The following is a 24,052-nucleotide window of genomic DNA, read 5'->3' as shown; positions in this document are numbered from 1 at the left end:
TCACTTTGAGGGTGGAATATCTTATGAAGAGTCCTACCATGTCATATCCTCAACAGAGAGCATCTTAAACAGAGATATATAACGTTATAATCTCGACAAGCCACTTTTAGACTGCGCCGGAGATACACCACCATTGTACTCTTCACAGGAGACCATCTCTAGCATAGACATACCACTTTATGATCCCATGGTTGAGCATCTTAGAAAGAGACAATCAAGCAATAACAGTCAATTATCTTACACAGAAATTGATCTCTTTTTAACTGAGAAGCTAATATCTAAGAGAGACTTGACTTTATGTCTTTGAGTTTTGGGCAACTTAAAAAGAGACACACCCCACTATGACCTTGAGAGAGAACACCTTTCCAATAGACATACTACTAGTATATGGCCTCGGCAGAGACCATCTTAAAAGGAGACATATCACATTTTGACCTCGAAGGTCGAACACCTTACAAAGAGACATGACACGTTACAACCTCGACAAAGAGTATTTTGAAAGGAGAAAGTCCACTTAATGACTTCAACAGAGAACATCTTAAATAGAAACAACTTATTATGTTATGGCCTTGACAGAGAGTGTCTTAGAGACCCTCTACATTATGACCTACACAGTCATACATCTTACAAAGAGACATACCACCTAGTACCCTCACCAGGAGAGCATCTCAAATACTGACAAATTACAGTGACTGAGCATCGATAAAAGAGACATGGGACCTCATGATACATGGCAGACAAATATCTTAAGTAGAAACATATCACTTTGCAACCGAGAGACTAATATCTTTGAGAAATGCAAATTTCTGACTTTGAGAAATTACTTTAGAACCTAATTCCAATCCTCCAGTAGTGGCTACAGAACAGGGCACAATACACCAGAGGCCTCCGGAACGGGGTGCGATACTGTCGCTGTAGCCTACCGAATGGGGCACAATGCTCCATTTATGGCCTAGAGCACAAGGCACAATACTTGAGAGGTGGAGTCCAGAAAACAGAAAAGGGCGAGATACTCCAGTTGTGACCTACAGAAGAGAGAACAATACCCTTGTTGTGGTCTACAGAAGGGGATACAATATCCTAGTTTTGGGCCCACAGAATGGACCCACCACTGCAGAAGGGGCCCCCAGAAGAACACAGGACTTCAGAGCTACTTGTGTACCTGCAGCAAATGAGGCTCCACTGGGGTCTCCTTTTGACAAACACTGATGCCAAAAGGAAGGTGTGGACTTGAGGAGACTCATTGCAAAAGGAAGGTGTGGACTTAAGGAGGAGACTCATTGCAAAAGGAAGGGGTGGACTTAAGGAGGAGACTCATTGCAAAAGGAAGGGGTGGACTTAAGGAGGAGACTCATTGCAAAAGGAAGGTGTGGACTTAAGGAGGAGACTCGTTGCAAAAGGAAGGTGTGGACTTAAGGAGGAGACTCATTGCAAAAGGAAGGTGTGGACTTAAGGGGGAGACTCATTGTAAAAGGAAGGTGTGGACTTAAAGAGGAGACTCATTGCAAAAGGAAGGTGTGGACTTAAGGAGGAGACTCGTTGCAAAAGGAAGGTGTGGACTTAAGGAGGAGACTCATTGCAAAAGGAAGGTGTGGACTTAAGGAGGAGACTCATTGCAAAAGGAAGGTGTGGACTTAAGGAGGAGACTCATTGCAAAAGGAAGGTGTGGACTTGCGGAGGAGACTCATTGCAAAAGGAAGGTGCAGACTTAAGGAGGAGACTCGTTGCAAAAGGAGGGTGTGGATTTAAGGCGGAGACTCATTGCAAAAGGAAGGTGTGGACTTAAGGCGGAGACTCATCGCAAAAGGAAGCGGACTTAAGGAGGAGACTCATCGCAAAAGGGAGGAGACTCATTGCAAAAGGAAGGTGCGGACTTAAGGAGGAGACTCATTGCGAAAGGAAGGCGCGGACTTAAGGAGGAGACTCGTTGCAAAAGGAGGGTGTGGATTTAAGGCGGAGACTCATTGCAAAAGGAAGGTGTGGACTTAAGGCGGAGACTCATCGCAAAAGGAAGTTGTGGACTTAAGGCGGAGACTCATCGCAAAAGGAAGCGGACTTAAGGAGGAGACTCATCGCAAAAGGGAGGAGACTCATTGCAAAAGGAAGGTGCGGACTTAAGGAGGAGACTCATTGCAAAATGAAGGCGCGGACTTAAGGAGGAGACTCATTGCAAAAGGAAGGTGTGGACTTAAGGCGGAGACTCATTGCAAAAGGAAGGTGTGGACTTAAGGAGGAGACTCGTTGCAAAAGGAAGGTGTGGACTTAAGGAGGAGACTCATTGCAAAAGGAAGGTGTGGACTTAAGGAGGAGACTCATTGCAAAAGGAAGGTGTGGACTTAAGGAGGAGACTCATTGCAAAAGGAAGGGGTGGACTTAAGGAGGAGACTCATTGCAAAAGGAAGGTGTGGACTTAAGGAGGAGACTCGTTGCAAAAGGAAGGTGTGGACTTAAGGAGGAGACTCATTGCAAAAGGAAGGTGTGGACTTAAGGAGGAGACTCATTGCAAAAGGAAGGTGTGGACTTAAGGAGGAGACTCGTTGCAAAAGGAAGGTGTGGACTTAAGGAGGAGACTCATTGCAAAAGGAAGGTGTGGACTTAAGGAGGAGACTCATTGCAAAAGGAAGGTGTGGACTTAAGGAGGAGACTCATTGCAAAAGGAAGGTGTGGACTTAAGGAGGAGACTCATTGCAAAAGGAAGGTGTGGACTTGCGGAGGAGACTCATTGCAAAAGGAAGGTGCAGACTTAAGGAGGAGACTCGTTGCAAAAGGAGGGTGTGGATTTAAGGCGGAGACTCATTGCAAAAGGAAGGTGTGGACTTAAGGCGGAGACTCATCGCAAAAGGAAGCGGACTTAAGGAGGAGACTCATCGCAAAAGGGAGGAGACTCATTGCAAAAGGAAGGTGCGGACTTAAGGAGGAGACTCATTGCAAAAGGAAGGCGCGGACTTAAGGAGGAGACTCATTGCAAAAGGAAGGTGTGGACTTAAGGCGGAGACTCATTGCAAAAGGAAGGCGCGGACTTAAGGAGGAGACTCATTGCAAAAGGAAGGTGTGGACTTAAGGCGGAGACTCATTGCAAAAGGAAGGTGTGGACTTAAGGCGGAGACTCATTGCAAAAGGAAGGCGCGGACTTAAGGAGGAGACTCATTGCAAAAGGAAGTTGTGGACTTAAGGAGGAGACTCATTGCAAAAGGAAGGTGCGGACTTAAGGAGGAGACTCATTGCAAAAGTAAGGTGTGGACTTAAGGGGGAGACTCATTGCAAAAGGAAGGTGTGGACTTAAGGAGGAGACTCATTGCAAAAGGAAGGTGTGGACTTAAGGATAAGACTCATTGCAAAAGGAAGGGGTGGACTTAAGGAGGAGACTCATCGCAAAAGGAAGGTGTGGACTTAAGGAGGAGACTCATTGCAAAAGGAAGGTGTGGACTTAAGGAGGAGACTCATTGCAAAAGGAAGGGGTGGACTTAAGGAGGAGACTCATTGCAAAAGGAAGGGGTGGACTTAAGGAGGAGACTCATCGCAAAAGGAAGGGGTGGACTTAAAGAGGAGACTCATTGCAAAAGGAAGGGGTGGACTTAAGGAGGAGACTCATCGCAAAAGGAAGGGGTGGACTTAAGGAGGAGACTCATTGCAAAAGGAAGGCGCGGACTTAAGGCGGAGACTCATTGCAAAAGGAAGGTGTGGACTTAAGGAGGAGACTCATCGCAAAAGGAAGGTGTGGACTTAAGGAGGAGACTCGTTGCAAAAGGAAGGTGTGGACTTAAGGAGGAGACTCGTTGCAAAAAGAAGGCGTGGACTTAAGGAGGAGACTCATCGCAAAAGGAAGCGGACTTAAGGAGGAGACTCATTGCAAAAGGAAGGTGTGGACTTAAGGCGGAGACTCATTGCAAAAGGAAGGTGTGGACTTAAGGAGGAGACTCGTTGCAAAAGGAAGGTGTGGACTTAAGGAGGAGACTCGTTGCAAAAGGAAGGCGTGGACTTAAAGAGGAGACTCATTGCAAAAGGAAGGGGTGGACTTAAGGAGGAGACTCATCGCAAAAGGAAGCGGACTTAAGGAGGAGACTCATTGCAAAAGGAAGTTGTGGACTTAAGGCGGAGACTCATTGCAAAAGGAAGGCGCGGACTTAAGGAGGAGACTCATTGCAAAAGGAAGGTGTGGACTTAAGGAGGAGACTCGTTGCAAAAGGAAGGTGTGGACTTAAGGAGGAGACTCGTTGCAAAAGGAAGGTGTGGACTTAAGGAGGAGACTCATTGCAAAAGGAAGGTGTGGACTTAAGGCGGAGACTCATTGCAAAAGGAAGGTGTGGACTTAAGGAGGAGACTCGTTGCAAAAGGAGGGTGTGGATTTAAGGCGGAGACTCATTGCAAAAGGAAGGTGTGGACTTAAGGAGGAGACTCATTGCAAAAGGAAGGTGTGGACTTAAGGATAAGACTCATTGCAAAAGGAAGGGGTGGACTTAAGGAGGAGACTCATCGCAAAAGGAAGGTGTGGACTTAAGGAGGAGACTCATTGCAAAAGGAAGGTGTGGACTTAAGGAGGAGACTCATTGCAAAAGGAAGGGGTGGACTTAAGGAGGAGACTCATTGCAAAAGGAAGGGGTGGACTTAAGGAGGAGACTCATCGCAAAAGGAAGGGGTGGACTTAAAGAGGAGACTCATTGCAAAAGGAAGGGGTGGACTTAAGGAGGAGACTCATCGCAAAAGGAAGGGGTGGACTTAAGGAGGAGACTCATTGCAAAAGGAAGGCGCGGACTTAAGGCGGAGACTCATTGCAAAAGGAAGGTGTGGACTTAAGGAGGAGACTCATCGCAAAAGGAAGGTGTGGACTTAAGGAGGAGACTCGTTGCAAAAGGAAGGTGTGGACTTAAGGAGGAGACTCGTTGCAAAAGGAAGGCGTGGACTTAAGGAGGAGACTCATCGCAAAAGGAAGCGGACTTAAGGAGGAGACTCATTGCAAAAGGAAGGTGTGGACTTAAGGCGGAGACTCATTGCAAAAGGAAGGTGTGGACTTAAGGAGGAGACTCGTTGCAAAAGGAAGGTGTGGACTTAAGGAGGAGACTCGTTGCAAAAGGAAGGCGTGGACTTAAAGAGGAGACTCATTGCAAAAGGAAGGGGTGGACTTAAGGAGGAGACTCATCGCAAAAGGAAGCGGACTTAAGGAGGAGACTCATTGCAAAAGGAAGTTGTGGACTTAAGGCGGAGACTCATTGCAAAAGGAAGGCGCGGACTTAAGGAGGAGACTCATTGCAAAAGGAAGGTGTGGACTTAAGGAGGAGACTCGTTGCAAAAGGAAGGTGTGGACTTAAGGAGGAGACTCGTTGCAAAAGGAAGGTGTGGACTTAAGGAGGAGACTCATTGCAAAAGGAAGGTGTGGACTTAAGGCGGAGACTCATTGCAAAAGGAAGGTGTGGACTTAAGGAGGAGACTCGTTGCAAAAGGAGGGTGTGGATTTAAGGCGGAGACTCATTGCAAAAGGAAGGTGTGGACTTAAGGCGGAGACTCATTGCAAAAGGAAGTTGTGGACTTAAGGCGGAGACTCATTGCAAAAGGAAGGTGTGGACTTAAGGAGGAGACTCATTGCAAAAGGAAGGTGTGGACTTAAGGAGGAGACTCATTGCAAAAGGAAGGTGTGGACTTAAGGCGGAGACTCATTGCATAAGGAAGGCGTGGATTTGAGAGGGAAATATGCAGTGAGCATGCACGATGAGCCGGCACCGGCTGGATCCGTCGTGAATCATGAGGGTTGGAACAGGGTGCAAGAAATGAATTATCGGTCCATAATTGCTGCCTGCGTACAGAGTCACAGCATGCGAAGCGCGTGCGTTGCATAAAATGGGATTTTAATTGCCTCCATCTGCCTCCTTCGCATTGTGTCTCCGTGTAAGGGTGTGACGCCAGGAGAGAGCGGGAGTGCAGGAAGGCTCGACAATTTGGGTCAAAAACAAAAGAGAGTTCTCTTTTTGGGAACGGGTTCACATCAGGCCAGAATGGTGCATTGGCCAAACTACATTCCCCGTCGGTACGGTTTCAGGGTCCAAAGGTAAAGTTGTTGGGGGTGTTAGACCCCCAATGACAACAAAAGGCACACCGGCTGGTTACCAGTCAGACGGTCACAAGAAAGAGGCCCCACACTGGACCCGCAACAAAAACTCTTTCCGTGACTGCAGGGGATGCACAGCGCTGAATCTAGAGGGGCAAGGGACAGCAATATCTGGTGTGGTAAGTGCATGCGCTTCCATAAGCCAATCCAGGCGTGGTGTTGATTCAGCAAAATACTGGTGGTAGGGAATGTGTGCTTCTAACCCACATGACATTTGTTGTAAGAAAGAATTCGCTATGCAATAAAAAATAATGTTTGTACAAATTATTGTTTACTGTATAAGGAACAAAAAGAAGTTTTAGAGTGTTATTAGAAATGAATTTGATCAGAATGATGGTATCACCCGATTGAAGCAAACTTGCACTGCTGAAGCCCCCATGAAATGATTATTCGGGTTGAAACGTTGACTGTTTCAACTCACAAAGACTGACCCATGTTTGCATATTCTTGGCGCTAGGTTGGACAAATATCTGACCCACAAGATTTTACTACAAAGTATCACCTGTTGAATTGTCGGCTGGTCAAAAGCAGGATGACTGTGTATACCATGAACTGACATCAGCATTGATGATTCTGTGTTTCTGTCACTGCCTTCAGGATCCTTTAGAATAGGGGGGCTAAAGCAGTGGCAGGAAGTTCCAGGGGCAGTCAGGGCTTACAGCTGTTGCCCCTCGGTAACGCTGCTCAGTGCAGCAGGTCGTTGTTAAATCATATCTCATGGGACCGGTGCTTTTGGGGCAGTGCAATCCTGGGGTCGGCATTGCAGCGAAACAGCCAGTGCTTAATTTGTAAAAAGAAGTGCCGGGGCTCTCGCCAGGGGGCCACTGCAGCTTGCACCACACATTGCCCCCGCCATGCTGCAGAGAATTCAGATAAGCTATAAGAAGGGATTGGGCGGCAGTTAACAGTCATTTTTAATGTATATTGAATTAATAATTAACTGTTATTGCAGTCCTCTCTAAATTAGCCAGAGAGCGCCACCTTGTGGCAGACTGTCACAAGCCCCGGTGTTGACAATGGAGTGCCGGTGCCGAGCACCGGAAACCACTGGCTCAAATTAAGCACTGGAAACAGGTCAATGCAGCAGCTCTTGTGATGGTATCAATGTTCTACGAACATGGTTCCCCGAAACCTTCGCATGTTGTCGCGCAAGAACACAGGGCAGAGTAAAGGACTAACTTGTGCTAGCTGGTAACTCGAGCGCTATCAGTGAAAAGGGCCTGCCCCATGGGTCTGAGGGCATCATCCTGTCAGGGACATTGTGTGGCACGTGCATGAAGGTAATTCCAGGAACAGGGGTCCTGGCAAATGCAGAAGGGGACACCAAGGGATGCAGGGGTGAGGTGGTGTGTTCATGGGGTTCTGCAATCTTCATTATTTTGCCTCAATGTACCCATCATGGCTCCAGAATGGCCCAGTAATCTTACATGGATGGGCGTCCATCATCCTGCCTGCCTAAAGCAATGTGATCCACTCTGGTTATGTGGGTGCATCTTGAGGTGTCTATTATGTGACCCTGGCTTCTCACCACGACAGCTAAGGGAATCCACGGTACATCAGGTTGGTCGTAGACATGTAAGTCCTGGGGGTGGTTCTAGCACCATTATCTTTGGGTTCTTCTCCTGAGGAGTTTGCCTAATGTGTTTTCGGGATGTTGGCACCATTCGGGATTCATTCAATGCCCTTGACTCATCCGGGGATGAGTCGCTGATGAGCAGCAGTGGCTGGCACAGGTAAGGGCGGTGGGCAGGGCTGGGCGTGGCAGGGAGGGAGTCGACAGACGACGGAATAGGTATTATTTATTTATTTAATTATAACTATTCTGCCGTCTGTCGACTCCCCCATCCCACCTCGCCCTACCCTGCCTCACCACCTCACTGTGTTTACCTGTGCCGGCCGCCGCTGCTGATGAGAGCACACTGTGTAAGGCTAACTGTGCATAGCTTCTAGCTGTTTCCTAGTGTCACCATCTTGGAGCTGGCTACCGGGCCCTGCTAAGCCCGCCCGGGTCCCCCTGTGGATGTCTGTTTCTTTTCTGTCTCTGGGATCCTCAATGCGAACCCTGCTGCTGCTCTGGCTGGCTACCTATGACTGCCTGGACCATCTGCTCCAGGCCAGTGGCCCTCACCCTGTTACTAAACTGAACCCATCTGCTTCCTGATCTCTGCTCATAGAAAGTTATAGCTGCGGGGTCACCTTGACCCCGTCCAGTAACTGGACTGTGCACTGCACCATGGCTATGCCCATGGGTTACGTGCTCTCAGTGCCACAGGCTTGAGCTGCATCTTAGTTGTCAAGCCCAGCAGGCCGAACATGGCATGATTTTGATTGTGTTCCTGTTCAGAGGGGACTTGGCGTCAGAGGCGTAGCTGTTATTTGGTGCAACAGGTCAGTGCTTATTTTGAGACGGTGCTTTCCGGTGCTCCGCACGGCACTTAATTGTGAACACCGGCACTTATGACAGTCTTTCACATGGTGGCACTCTCTGTTTAATTTTGAGATGAGCAGACCAACAGATGTTTATTCATTCAATATACATTCAAAACGATAAAATTCCTGCCATCCAAGCCGTTCCTATAACTTTGGGGGCCTGGAATAGTCTGAATTATCACACTTGTATGAGGGTCATGGTTAACAGTTGCAAAGGTATTGTCATTGGCAGCGCAGGCAGGGGCAATGGGTGGTTAAAGCTGCAGTGGCCACCGGACAAGGGCCCTGGCACACATTTTATTACAAATTAAGCTCTGTACAGGTGCGGTAGCGCTGGGCCCATTGAGCGTCTACAATGCTGTATTTTACTACCTCACCAGCAGTCAGAGGGGCCATTTTACTTGCTTGCACCAGGGTCCAAGGCATTCTTGCAGCGCTACTGTGCCGCTTGGCAGTTCAGGCTGGACAGTTCCCTTTGAAGCAGGAGCCAGGCTGATCAGCCGTCCTGTAGTGGACCAAAAAAACTTAAAAACAAAGGGGCTTATTTACAAGCCCCTTGCAATGACGGCGTGTCACATTTAATGATGCTCTGATGGGGCAGAGTGCAGACCCATATCTACAAGGCCACGCAAAGTCACTTTACGTGGCTTTTCATGGCCTCGTAGATATAGTGTAAGGCAACGCAGTGCAAGCCGCTGCGTTGCCTTACACTGCGTCAGGGAGATGTCCCATGGGCGTTGCGTTGAGGGTTCCCACGCAACACCCACTGGTTTTAACGCATTCCCATCTTTACAAGGACATGTAAACCTTGGAATGCCTCAAAACCATCCGCCTATTCAGGGGAAGCTTAACGAGGAGAAATATCTTTATTTCTCCTCGATTTTTTCCCTTTCATTCTGCAGCACACCTAGAAAGAGGAACACGCCTCTCAGGACTGCTTTTGTGCCTCAGCCTGCACAAAAACAATTCTGCTTACAGCGCAGGCCCTCTTGCACTGGGTGCAAGGGGGCCTGCGTTGGCGCTAGGCAGCCAGAAGTGCACCAGTGCAACGAAAGGACAGGACTGCCCATTCCTGTCCTTTCCCTATCATGCAACAGGGTGGCTTGTTGCGTTGCGTCACGCTGCATGAAAGTGTGAAATATATGACCCCTGGTAGTGAGCCCATCAAGCCCTCTGTCTGTGGCTCTCTGGTGCACTGAAGAGGTCACAGGTGCTTACATGGTCACCAATGCCTTTGCACGTATAGGCAGGGGCCTTGCAATGTGCGCTTGTGGGGACACACTGGTCTGTATGTACCTACACTCTCGACAACTCCTCGCTTGCGTGCGATAGAAAATGATGAGTTGGTCAATGATGCGATGTTGGGAGCACAGCGACTCTCTTACCCTGACGTACCTGATGACCGGAAGGTCCAGGACTCTTCGTCGTCGAAGTGGGTGTCCCCCGCCGAGTGGTGCTCCCCAGGGAAGAAGGCGTGCGCCACAGTGCCCCCGGGCCCGTCGAAGGGGTACCCGTCGTTGTGTTCGGCCCGCGAGAAGTCGATCTGGATGTCTGCGTTGTTTCCGGCCACCTCGTGGAAGTTGAGCGGCGTGATGTCACTCCAGACCTTCAGCGCGTAGTACATCAGGGCGCGGACGGTGTCGTGGCCCAGGCGGGACTCACGCGGGAATGTACGCACTCTGCGGGAGCAAGAGAAAGCGGCAATGTTTACTGTTTTAATGCTTTTATTAGCATTTTTGATCATTACATCATTCATTAATGACACACGTTCCAAGCTCACACCATTATTAGGCACTTTTCACAAGCATTCTTACAGTCGCACGGATAATTTGAAAAATACACCAGACTATTAGTAATACTCTTTTCAGTGTTAATCTGAAGATATAGATTTCAGTATCGATGGGCGGAGGAGGCCCATACCAGTGGCAGAGCCGGAGAGAGAGAGCAGTAACCCAGAGGTGTATTGACAAAAAGCATTGGTAAAGCTAATAGATCAGCAAGGCAGGACACCACGACCTATTGAATTCCTCAGTGCTAGTTAATTTCGGTTCAAATGGAAAAAAATTCGGTTTCTGGGGAAATAATAACATTACATGTGTATTTGTAAAGCGCACGTTCACTCGTAGGGATATTGTCTCTGAGTAACATATGTTTCTTGTTACCCAAGTCAATGGTATTCACGTTATCGACCTCAGATGGATGAAAGGCTGTGATTTGAAGCTATGAGAGCGAACACAGGTCCCTGCAATGGCCGCATGAGTCCACTGAGGCACCAGACCCGGCCAAAAATCACAGATATTCGTGCAGACCTCTAGTTGAGGGGTAATAAAACTACCTACATCAAGCATAACTCCCTTCTATTAATGACCCTGTTTGAATCTATGTATATACACGAATAGTTTCCATGTAGTTAACCTGACAATGTGGTGTGGGCCCCAGCCGTCAAGAATCAAGCGTGAACAGCCACGCCCGGGCAATGCTGCAAAATACCCGTCCACCGGCAGATGGCAGGCGTGCGCCGCGAGCGACTCTTAAAGGCTATTCAACAACGACCTTGGAAAGTGGTAAATACAGCGCAGAGCGGGGTTCTCATGGAAATCTGCCAACGCCGGAAGCCAATGTCTCACTCGGCAACCCCGACCCGCGCATGAAATGCTTCTCACATATTGGAAAGAATACGTGCAGGGCTTTAAGTGAGTTGAAAAAAGAAGGAAACGGGGGTCTCTCAAAGGGGCGTGGCCTTTGTAATAAAGGACGTGGCTAAAACATGTAAGCTAAAACTCTGCTACCTGACGGGCAAACCCCTCCCTTCTTCGTCTATCCTCACTCCAACCTATTTCGGCCGTACTTATCTCTCTCTTTGTTTTTCTACCTCGCCCTGGCCTGCTTTCTTTTCATGCCCAGTGTACCCTGTAATGATATGTCTGTAATCCTGTTACACCCCAGTTTCTCTGTCATTGTCACAGCTTATATTATGTTCTCTCCAGTGCTTAATTTGTCAAATATTAAGTGCCAGGGCTCTGACCAGTAGGCTACTGCAGCTTGCACCACCCATCGCCCCTGTCATCGCTGGCAAAACAACTACTAACCATCCCTCTTTCGCATGTAAATGCGACCGTTCAGATTATTCCAGGTCCCCGAAGCTAAAGGAATGGCTGGGGAGGCAGGTATTAGAATTTAAAAAAAAATGTATATTGTTTTCCTAAACAACTGTTATACTGCTCATCTTTAAATTACATGAGCACCGCCACCTCGTGTCAGACTGCCATAAGTGTGATGATGACAATTAGGTACTGGTGCCGAGCACCGGAAACCAATTAGGTGCAGGTGCTCAGCACCGGAAAGCTCCGGCTCAAATTAAGCACTGGTTCTCTCCCGCTGCCATCTCTCATTCCCTCACTCCCTTTACTCTCTTTTGTATTCAACACAAGCACCTCTCGTTTTCTCTCTCCTCTATCTGATAATTGTACTTTTTTCTCTCTGGGTCTCTTTGCACCCTGGTCATCAAAGAAAATTTTGAGCACTCACAAATGAGTCTCCCCAAATGAGTCCACGTAGAGATATGTTGTATGTGTTATCGCTGACAGCCTTTATTCTTTTCAAACAGAAGTTTACACATTTCATCGCCTCTGCCAACACGTGTTTCGTCTGAGCTGCAAGTTACACAGCAGACTTCATCAGGGCTAGTCTGGTGCGCCTCCAAGGTTGTATCTAACAACAATTCTCCAGTTAATAAACTCCAGTACCTGGAGCGACTGCCAAACGTATCTTAATGTAGAACGCTCCTATATATTTCATCGCTCTGTCACTTGAAAGAGTTCTCCCAAAACGTCACCCAACTCGAGTACTGTGGGGAAAACACTGGCATGCGCTCGCTCAAGGAACTGCACCACACTCCGCGTCACTGCCGCCACAATAAAGAGGTGGTGAGGCGGGTTGTTGGAGTGCGGGAGGGGGAGTGCGTGGAGGCGGCCTGGGGGGTTATAATAAAAAATAATTAAAAGTAAAAACCTACCTGAAGCTGCCTCCCGCGTCACGCTCGGTCTCTGTCCTTCCTGGTCCCAGCAGGCACTGGGGCCACGTCCCGGACTTCCTGCAATCCCTGCACTGCATTCACATGAGAGCAGCGCGGGGATTGGTCTGAGCAGGCAGGAAAGACGCCCTGCTCAGACCAGGGAGTCGCATGTGTGTTTTGGTTGGCCTCAGACGGCCGGCGAAAACACATATGTGCATTTAGGAAGTGGAGTGCATGTTGTACTCCTCCTCCCAATGCCCCGCCCCTCCCATCGCAAGCTGGCTCAGAGGCGCAAAATGAAAAATAAAACGATGACATCATTTTATTTAATCATTTACTGGCTCTGATCCAGGCAGTGGGGCGACGCTCCTTCGCCATTGCGTAGGAGCCGCCACTGCCACGCTCCTTTTCTCACATCATTTTCTACCTGTCCCACTCTCAACTACATTGCTCCCCTTTCCCTCCGAACTCTACCTCTCTCATGCTCGCCTCCATGCCCCCTTTTCCCTTGACTTGTGGTCTTGAATTCTCTCATCTCAATCCCATCCAACCCCCACCCCTGGCTTTGACCACTAACTACCCCTCCCTCTTTAGTTTCCCTCTCTGTCACTCTAAACAGCTCGGTATCCCTCCCAATGTCTCACCTGATGCACCCCCTAACTCAGACATTCTTAGACATCCTTTTGCAGACCCCCTCGTTCATGCTGCTGCTTCAAAGGGTCTTACCTCCTCATTTCCAATGTTTCATCTCTGCTCCCTCATCGTCCTGATTCTTCCCCTACAACTCTCCTTTTTAATTACCATGACTCCCATGACTCTGTCACTCCCTTTGTCATCCATCTCTCCTCTCAGTCTCGATTCCTCCTCTTCACCTCCCATCCTTCTTGCACCGGATAGCTGCACCCATCCCTCGCCCTCTCCCTCTTTCTGCCCCCTGCGCTCTCTTGGAATCCCTGTCTTGGCCTCTCTCTCAAGGTCTCCCTCTCATGGCCTTTCAGAGAGCCTTATTACTAGTGTTCCAGTATCGCTCCCAGAATTACCAATACTTTTGGCATCAACCGATCAATCGGTACTTGTAAAGTGCGGCTTATCACCCGTGAGGGTTTCGTTGAAGAACCAGCTATGGAGTCTCTTCCTGAAGTCCGTCAGTGAGGGTGATGTTGGGAGGTGGATGAGGAGTGCGTTCCAGGACTTGGCAGCGAGGTGGGAGAAGGAACGGCCTCCTCTGTGGCTCTGGCAGATGCGCGGTGTCTGCGCGAGGGAGGTGGAGCTAAGGTTTCTGGAAGGGGGGAAGGCGAAGGGGTGGGATTACTGGCCAATAAGGGGTGCACTCTGAGAGCACCCACAGAAGGGAGAACTTACAGGGGCATGCCTGATTCCCTTAGTAATTCTCCCTAAAGTTTGAAGAAGAATGTTTTCTTTTCAGAAGCTAAATTTCCCTAGGGTCTGTAGAGTTACCCCAGATCTAATAATCGCGACAGGGCTGGAACTCTTGTCGGCAGGGGACTCGCAGTGAGGCTCTCTGAAGTCAGCAGCTGAGAAAGTAAAACAAACCCTGCTGCTGGCACAGAGCCCTGAAATGCACTATCCATGCAGCTGGGATAATGCTCCCCTCCTCAGAGTGGCCCTACAATGTCCATAATAAGACGTCCATATTAGTACTGTAGCCTCCCCAGCCCATCCTGCCTCCTTCAGGAGGCTCAGCTAAAGCAACCAAGCCTTGCTTCATTTCAGTGCGCTTTGATTTTGCAGCAGGGCCACCAGAAAGGGGTGGTGAGTAGTTGTGGGGGTGTTTGTGCGTTGCACTGCTGAGTGTGTTTATAGTGTGAAATAATTAAATGATACTGTTCCTGTTCTGGTGCAGCAGCATAAACAGGGCTCATCAGAGCCCACGTGTCCTCTTGTTCCTAGCACTGGCTCTGTACCTCAGAAGTGGTGAGGGCACTGCCAGGGGCCACAAGCGACACGCCAATAGTAGTAACCGCTACCCCAGGCGACCCTTAACTATTGTCCATGGTACAAACTCCATTCAGAAGTGCACATAGACTCAGCTTCCAGTGATGGGCCAGCCTCGTGGGCATGGACATGCACAGGTGGGCTCTGGGTCACCTGGTTCATCATAGGAAAGAGACCCTCAGATCCTGGTACCCTGGTTCGGCCCCTAACATGGAGCCAATGCCACTCTGAACTTTGATGACATCATCTGTGATACAACCTTTAACATTTTGGAGACAGAGTGACCTGCTCTGGAACATTTCTGGCCTTTTAGTAGTGTCACAGACCTCCCTATTGATTAAAGGGATAGGATCAATCAATCAATCAGTAGATTTGTAGAGTGCTACGTCACCCATGACAAGAGCATGAGGACATCCCATGACAGCACACAGAAAGCCACACAATTCAAGGGCACATCTGGTACCTCTTCTGTGAGAACCCACTCCACAGCCTCGAACCCTCCGGTACGGGGTGCAGGAGGAACCAAACATTCGACATGTGACCCACTACCGGGCGGCCACACCGAAGCTATCGGGGGGGGGGCGCTAGACCGTCGTGAAAGGCCGAAGCACAGCTGCTACACCCCCAACCTTTAGAAAGGAAAGACTCATGGCACAGTCCTTCTCAGGAAGCACGACCGGAACATGGGACCCCCTACCTCTGAACCCAGGCACCGGCACTTCAAAGGGTGTCTTTAAATCCTAGCTGAAAGCCCTCCCCCCCCTTCAAGGATATTTAATCTCTGCTCCCCACTTTTGACCTCGATGGTGTAGCTTCAGCAATGATCATTCTCCAGAGATTGACTGCACGACTTCCCCTGCACCAGTCTCCATCCTGAACGCAGCCCCAGTCGACAGCCTGTTGTGCAAATGTTATCACTGCTGCAGCATGTAATATACTCCAATGTCCATGGCTTTTAATGTACATGCATCTTTGGATGGTGTAATTCTATGCCCTATGCAATGATCACCTCCTATACACCAATGTATCAACATCTTCAGATGCATCTTATGTGATGATGCATGTATGTTGTAAAGGACTCTCCCACATGTGGGTAATGTCTGTGCTATATGAGAATGCGTAAAGAAATAAGCACGGGGTTCCTTTCTTAATGTTTTTGGGCATAGAGTGGTTGTCGGTGTTTCTTACATGCTGGAGAATGAATGCCTCTGGTTAAACCTTGTTTTGACCACACATTCGACTGGAGTTCTCAAGCTCCCCACTCCTGACCACATCTTCATGCAAGAAGGGGCGTGGCTCTTGAAGACGTCTGTGTCTGGGGGCGTCTGTGTTGTGTGCTGTGATATGCGGGTGTCGCTAGGCGGCAGTAACGGGGCAGGCTTTGCAAGTATGTCAAATGCAACAGGGACTGGGGTTCCTCAGGGAAGCAACGGCTGTTTATGACCCAGACACCCCCTGAATAATGACATGTTGCATATGGGGTGATCCTGGGTACCCTGGCAGACCCTGAAGTATTGGAATACCTCTCACGGTATTCCGCAAGGGACTGAAGCCTTGGCTGTTCTAGACTAGGGGCTGCACTCACTCTTCCTGGGTCTAGCGCCGGGAAGCCCTTCGGGGTAGCCGAGTGCTTTATAAGACGTAATGATAATAGTAATTATTTCATAACAGCCTGTATGACCTCTTTTAGCCAGTATCCAGTAATGCCATTTTGCTACAGGGTCGCTCCTTTCTTTAGAATGTGATTTTGCCCATCTTTTGTTTTAATTGATTTATTCTTAACTTACTGCTCCAAGATGGGCGTAGGCCATCTTGGCTTGGAAAATAAACAAGCATTGGCACAGCCAATAAGTCTCGCCTTTGGGACCTTATAAGTGTTTAGCCATGCAACAGTTGATGTTGTTGCACCAAGGATATTGTGCTGGATAACTAAACACTTATAAGGTCCCAAAGGCAGACCTATTGGCCATGCCAATGCTTGTTTGATTAGTGAGCGGTCACTAAACAGCTAAAGCTGTCAGCCCACAAGACCTACTTAAACTGGTGAAAAGACAGCAATCATTAGCTACACTTCTGTAGGTTCCCTCTAGAGCCAACAGAGGGCGCTCTTGTTTCATGTAAAATTCACTGCTGACTTTAATAGCTATAGAGAGACACTCTGGAAGTGGGTCTTTGCAGACTTCATTTCACAGATTTATGATTACATTTTCATAATTACTGTTATAACTCGTGAGATTCTGTAATCCCTGTATATTCACCTCTCTCTAATTTTTTTAATACTCGCCGACTTGTGACGCACCCAGTCGCCGATAAAGAAAAGCCATCAGAAGTCAACTGTTCTAAGCTATTCCAGTTGACAGGCAGAGAGAACTTGGATTTTGTTTGCACTGCTTGGGTAGTTAGAGAAAACCTAGAATATTTCTGTATGTTTCTACACATTCTGAGCTACTGTAGGTCTTTTCATTTTTTAAAACTGACTTGCATTGAACTGTTTCTAGTATCTGTTTGCAACAAATGTCTACCAGGTTTTTTGTGTGTTTAATTTTGCACTAGAGGTTTTATGTTTATTCTCCATGTTTGCAAACGTGTTCGCTCTTTCAAATGAAAGAGCTACGCACCAAGGTATTAAGGGGTTATATGGGATAAAGTACCCCCTTGCGTACATGATAAGGATATTGCAAATCACCTCTGAGTTCCATAGCCTCATTAAGGAACTCGCCCTGCGGCCTCCTTCCTTTACATGGCTATGGAACACCTTGGTAACTTGCAATAATTTATAATGTACGGCAGGGGGTACTTTATACCCAATATTGTTATTGTATTAGTAGTAGTGGTAACACGTATTTAGCTTATATTGTGAACTCTACAGAGGGAATGGTTACCATGTTCTAAAAACAGACTGTTACCAGCTCAGTGGTGCTCAGAAATTGACCTTGGAAGGGTGACCGGCTATCTTGGCAGAATGTAAGCCTTTGACCTGCAGATCTTTGGGGAAGCTGCTTTACCCCAAGGAGCTATCAGGCTACCTCAGGGCTTCATGCAGGATGACCTGTATGAAAGGGGATATTTCCCAAGAGTCAGCTACAGGCAATAGTTAATTTGTGAAAAAAGAAGTGCCAGGGCTCTCGTCAGGAGGCAGATTCATTAGCCCATATCTCCTGTTAGCGCTGCCGAACACAGAACCAATAAAACCCTACAATTGGGAAGGGGATGTGGTGTATTGGCCAGAGCTGCCGACCTCGGAGTTGGAGAACCTGGGTCTAGTCTCGGCGTCCGCTCAACATCCTATGATTCTGGGCGAATCACTCAATCTCTCTGTGCCCAACAAAAACAAATGTGTCCTTAACTGGTGCTCCAGCGTCACTGTTGATGATTAAGTGCCGGTGCTGAGCACCGGTAACCACCGGCTCAAATTAAGCACTGGCTATAGGCCTGGTAGTGCTTGGACAGAGTCAGTCATGTAGGCTCAACAGGGATGGGTCAGAGTCAGTCAAAAGGCCACATGGCTCTTAAGTTATATATATTATTTGTATTCCGTTTTATAGCACCATTGGGTAATCTAAAGAATAATAGAGGCAGTCTGATGTCGGCTTGGTTGGACACATAGCATTAGTTCCCATTTCAGGCACGGTAGGGCAGTCATGCAGCAAGCGCTGTGAGACTGTGGCAGGTGACTCTTACAAAACTGAATAATAAAAATAAAACACAATGAGAATGTGACATGGAGAGACTGGTACACACCTGCGAGCAGATGAAGATTCTAAATATGACAAAAAGAGTGGGAGCGAGAGCATGCTGGGAAGAAGAGCAAGGGAACCTGGGGAGTGTAGTCCAGCGCGACGGTGGTGCCCCATCACACAGACTGTGCCAGAGCAACAGACGGACCCATTTGTGACGTCATGCCTGGCTATTGGGAGACAGATAACGCAGTGTCTGGTGGCTTAGTGGACTAAGGCGCCTGTAGTGGCCTGCTTTGCCTCGCGCTGCTAGAGCGCGAGGCGTACTTAGAATGTCTCGCGCTGCCCTCCGTGACGTGGGGGTGCTGACAGTTTGACAGTTGGCGATGACAGTTATATTGACGACTGTAACAGCAACAAGCAAGCGGTTGTGCCCGTAGGAGTTGGTATGATTAAAGACTTGCAGTTTACTACGTTCTGCCTCGTGTAATTACTACACGATCTACTGGCGACGAGTACGACTCCTACAGAACCCACAGCATACTCCGGTTACAGTACCTGAAGTATTGGATGCCCGGCGCACTCCTCATTCGACGATCGGTGAAGGTTCCCTGCCTCAGCCTTTCACGGAGCTGTGACCGCCTGCCTCCTGACGTCTCCGGTTACTGTTCGTTACAAGCTGAGGTGAGGGAACGTGCTACCAGAGGCGTTTCGCGCGTCTCTGTTGTTGTGGTAACCCCGCCCAGCTCTTAAAGCGACAGGCACATTTGGGCCAATTTTGAGTAACATTAGCATGGAAAAGTCATCGTGGACTGAAAAACCCTGGGCAGCATAACTTACGTTTTGGAGCAAAGTATAAGGGTTATCTACTTTTGGCAAAAACGACGTTATGAGGGCACGACCTTAAGTTGCACAATCATATAAACATTATTTCTCACCTCATCTTCTGTGTGGGGGTCACAGAGGCTATTTCATAAGTTGTGACTTGCTTAGAACGAGGACAATTCTCATGATGCAGTCCATTCTTCCACCTTCTCCTTTCCTGGACACACCGGGCGAACCTCCTGTGCCTTGGAGGAAATGGTTTGACGCATTTGAAAATTACTTGGGTGCTATAGGAGCACATAGGTTCAGGGCAGAAAGGAAAAAGTTTTTACTACTCCATTCCCTGGGGTATGAAGGGAGAGAAACCCTTAAACATTTACCGGATGTAGTAGGGGAAGAAGATGAAGAAAATGATGAATACAAAGACACAGTGAAAAAATTAAAAGCCAGATTTGATAAGCAACCCAGTGTGGTGGTGTCTAGACACAAATTTTTTAAAAGAATGCAGAAAAGTGAGGAAGATGTAGACACATACATTACTGCTTTGAGGAAGTTAGTGGCAGAATGCGAATTTGAAAATTTCAGTGAACAGTTGATTCGTGATCAGTTTATAGGGAAGTGTCTGGACAAAACTATAAGACAAAAACTTTTATCTTTGGAAAATCCCTCACTGGATGAATCTATTCGCATAGCGAAAAGCATTGAAACGTCACAAACTTCCATAAAGGAACTGGAAAGTAAAAGTATTGAAGTTGTTACCCCTGTCCGTTTTAAAAAGCATGAAAGAAAAAAGGATTATCAACAAAATAATTTCTTCAAAAGGACAGATTTATGTTACAGGTGTGGATATCCCTCCCATGTGAAAAATGGTAGACCATGTCCTGCGAGAAATGCAACCTGTCGCAAATGTGGGAAATTGGGACATTTCGACAAAGTAAGTCAAAGCCACAAATATAAGAAAGAACCTGTAGCATGTGCCATGGATGCTAGTGGGAGTGACAGTGACGACACCCTGTGCGAACTAAAGGACATGGTAGTGGTTGTCAGGGAAGGGGACATAAAAAGTGGTAACCCTGATGACTGTGTCGATCCCTATGCCATCATCGGGGTAGGGGAAGAGAGTGTAAGGCTGCTCGTAGATTCTGGTGCGAGGATCACGATGATCAGTGAATCTTTGTTCAGGAGAAAGTGGGGTAACAGACCTCTGCTACCGCCAGACCGTGAGCCTGTATCCTATGAAGGGAGAAGTATAGAATTGATGGGGTACTTTGAGGACATCTTGATCTTCAAGAACAGACACATTTACGGAAAAGTATATGTCGCTGTCAATGGACTAGACATATTAGGATGGTTCCACCAAGGTCTGTTCAGTATGATGCTGTGCCCTGGAGCCAAGGAACAGATTCTAGTGGTTCGGGACCAAACACAGGTCGAGGAACTACTCAATAAATATCCCAGAGTGTTTTCAGGTGAATTGGGGAAAATCAAAGGATTCAAACACAAGATCAAGATAAAGAATGATGCAGTACCTGTAAAACACAAAATAAGGAGTATCCCTTTCAGTATCAGAGGAGACCTGGAGAAAGAACTTTTGTCAATGCAAAAAAGAGGGGTTATTGAACCCATAGAGTCGTCTGACTGGTCTTCAGCATTGGTCGTTGCAAGGAAGAAAAATAATGATCTCAGGATCTGCATCGATTTGCGCAATTTAAACAAGGTCATCTGGGTGGATTCGCATCCCCTACCGAACATTTCGGAAATGCTGGGTGTAGTCGAAGGTGCCAAGGTTTTCACCAAACTCGACCTGGCCTCGGCGTATCACCAAATTGAACTGGACAAGGATTCACGCCATTTTACAGCGTTCAACTCCCCTGCAGGACTGTTCCAGTTTTGTCGCATGCCCTTTGGGTTGGCCTCAGCAGCCTCTGTGTTTCAGAGGGTCATGGTTAACCTACTGAAGGGAATAAAGAATGTTGCTATATTCCAGGATGACATCCTGTTGTTCGCGAGAGACCAACAAGAACACGACATTGCGTTAAACAAGATCCTGTCCATATTTCAGGAACATGGGGTGGTCCTAAAAAGGGACAAGTGTGAATTCTCTAAAGACAAGATGGATTATCTGGGTCACACTATATCGAGTGAGGGTGTCATGCCTAAACCGAGTTTGGTTCAAGCCATTGTTGATGCTTCCGCTCCCAAAGACAAAGCTGGTGTCAAGTCTCTGTTAGGTCTCACAGAATTTTATGCCCGCTTTATTCAAGACTACGCTACAAAAATTCGTCCCATTTCAAAGTTGCTCCAAGACAGAAATGAATTTGTGTGGGATGACGAATGCAAGGCCGCCTTTGACTGGATCAAGGAACAACTCAGCACGGTCAAAGCCTTGAAGCCGTTCGTACAAGGGGTCCAGTGTACGCTAACCGTTGATGCCAGCAGTTATCGTCTGGGCGCTGTGCTGACACAGATGGTTGACAAAGAGGAACACACTGTTGGGTTTGCATCCAGAGTACTAAGAGAGGCTGAAACTCACTATTCGGTCATTGAAAAGGAGCTTCTAGCATGTTGGTGGGGCATTGAAAAGTTTAAAAACTATTTGTGGGGACAGAAATTCATTCTGCAAACGGACCACAAACCATTAGTGGCGATTTTAGGGTGCACCAACAGCCGGGGGGCCACTCCCCGTATCGCACGCCTAGCCTCCAAACTCTTACAATACAACTTTGAAATTGTACATATTGCTGGGGGAAAAAATGTAAGAGCGGACGCACTGTCACGCTTGCCTGCTAATACGAGTCAGGACATACAAGGCGTAGATGAATGCTGTTTTGATGAGAAGGAGGATTGTATTATAGCCAGTGTTGAACTTAGTAATGTTTGTACTATTGATCAGCAAAAATGGAGGGAGGCGTTAGCTGGAGACGAAGTCTTTATAAAACTGATGAAATATATTTCCCAAGGGTGGCCCAGGGAAAGGAATGTAGATGTCTGGTTACAACCCTATGTCAAGGTGTGTGATGAACTCTCGATAGAGGATGGTCTGGTCTTCAGGTTAGAGAAACTTGTTCCACCTGTGGACATCAGACCCACTCTTCTCACCAAAGCACATGAGGGGCACCTGGGTGCCACATTAACCAAGCGTAGAGTAAGAGAGTACTTTTGGTGGCCCAAAATGGATAGAGACATTGAGGAAATGGTGCAAGATTGCACCGTGTGTGCGTCAAGTGACAAAAGTTTCCACACTAGTTGTCCCCCCCTCACTCCCATTCCTCTCCCGGGTGGCCCGTGGGAGAAACTCGGCATAGATGTCCTAGGTCCCTTTCACAGCCTTCCCCATCAGTGCAAATTCGCCATTGTCATGGTGGACTACTACACTAAGTGGCCCGAGGCCAAGTTTGTCTCTAAGGTTGATTCCCAAGAAATCATTGACTTTTTAAGGGATACATTTATGAGAGAAGGGTTTCCTCAAACTTTAATCTCAGATAACGGGGTACAATTCGTATCATCTGAGGTACAAGAGTTTCTTAGAGAATCTGCCATCATTCATCACCGTAGTTCTCTCTATCATCCCCAAACTAATGGCTTGGTGGAGAGACTAAACAGAGTCATAGGTGATTGTGTCAAATGGGCTCTCGCCCACCACAAAGATGTTCCCCATAGTGTTAGGACTATGTTGTGGTTTTATAGAACCACCCCCCATTCATCTACTGGGGTGTCCCCCTTTGAACTACTGAGAGGTAGGAAACCATGTACCGAGTTTAGACCGGCTTGGATGTCTAAATGGAATAAATCGTATTCTTCTCCCCAAGAATTGGATGAAAAAGTGAGGTCCAAGTCTGCTGAAGTCCAGGTCAAACAAAAGGAGTACTTTGATGGAAGGAAGCGTGTTAAGACCAGAGAATTTACTGTGGGAGACAGGATCAGAATAAAGAAACCAGGCTTTGTAAGGAAAGGTGAAGCCAAGTATGGGGAAATTGTAGTGGTGGATAAAGTGTGTGGTAATGCTGTTCGAGTAAATGGAAAAGACTGGTGGAATAGTAACAAGGTGGCGAAAGTTAAAAATATGCTCAATGATGTCAAGTATCCCAGGTCGAGAAGTGAGGCTTCTCTTAAGATCTCTCACGGTAAACCTGATGTCCCAAATTCTCCTCCCAGCCACGCCACTGTCAGGAGGAGTACCAGAACAGTTAATATTCCGGTTAGATACCGTCAATGATGTTTGTGTTTCTTATGCACTTGTTCTTTCTCTCTCTCTCTCTCTCTCTCTCTCTCCCACTCTCTTGCGGGTTTTCTTTTCTTTCCATTCCTTCTCTTTTCTTTTCCTTTCTACTTTCATTTTCTTCTATGTCCTTTTCCTCCTTATCGCTGCTCTCTCTCTGCTTCTCTTTTTTCTAAGGAAAGGAGATATGTAGTGGCCTGCTTTGCCTCGCGCTGCTAGAGCGCGAGGCGTACTTAGAATGTCTCGCGCTGCCCTCCGTGACGTGGGGGTGCTGACAGTTTGACAGTTGGCGATGACAGTTATATTGACGACTGTAACAGCAACAAGCAAGCGGTTGTGCCCGTAGGAGTTGGTATGATTAAAGACTTGCAGTTTACTACGTTCTGCCTCGTGTAATTACTACAGCGCCCACTGTAGGGACCTGTGTGTGACCGCATGGCCAGGTTCAAAATCAAATACCAGGGGGTCCACTCAAACGTTCATCCTTCTGAGGTTGATAAAATGAGTTCCATTGAGTTAGGTAACAATAAACATCTGTTATTCAGCACTAAGATGCCCTTCGCGGTGAACGTGCGCTTTACAAATACAATGTTATGGCCAGGTGGGAAATCTTGATGTCACATCATTGCCGCGAGACTCGGACTGGCCTGTGAGGACCACCAAGCCCCTCTCCCGCCACAGCACCTACCTCCAGGACAGGTTCCTCTTGCTCCACTTGGTGCCGGAGCTGGTGGAGCGCCTCCTCCTGGCGCCTTCAGACTCGGCGAGGTCAGGCAGGGAGCAGCGCGGCGTCTTCATCAATTCCACGGTCTGCTCATCTGCGTGTTAAG

At 47.8% G+C, this 24,052-nt stretch overlaps 1 protein-coding gene across 1 annotated transcript in view; it reads right to left on the bottom strand.

The window, feature by feature from the left end:
- Window positions 1-24,052, bottom strand: part of MMP17 (matrix metallopeptidase 17) — a 195,673-nt gene that overhangs the window by 29,030 nt on the left and 142,591 nt on the right. The window contains exons 3-4 of the mRNA XM_085633855.1: window positions 23,911-24,040; window positions 9,926-10,209 (exon numbers count right to left, since the gene is read on the bottom strand). Coding sequence (XP_085489981.1) covers window positions 9,926-10,209; window positions 23,911-24,040 — 414 coding nt within the window. The remainder of the gene's footprint in view (window positions 1-9,925; window positions 10,210-23,910; window positions 24,041-24,052) is intronic.

The sequence above is a fragment of the Triturus cristatus genome, chromosome 11 (genome assembly GCF_964204655.1).
Source record: "Triturus cristatus chromosome 11, aTriCri1.1, whole genome shotgun sequence".
Classification (NCBI taxonomy): domain Eukaryota; kingdom Metazoa; phylum Chordata; class Amphibia; order Caudata; family Salamandridae; genus Triturus; species Triturus cristatus.
This window is presented reverse-complemented; position numbering and strand designations above follow the sequence as displayed.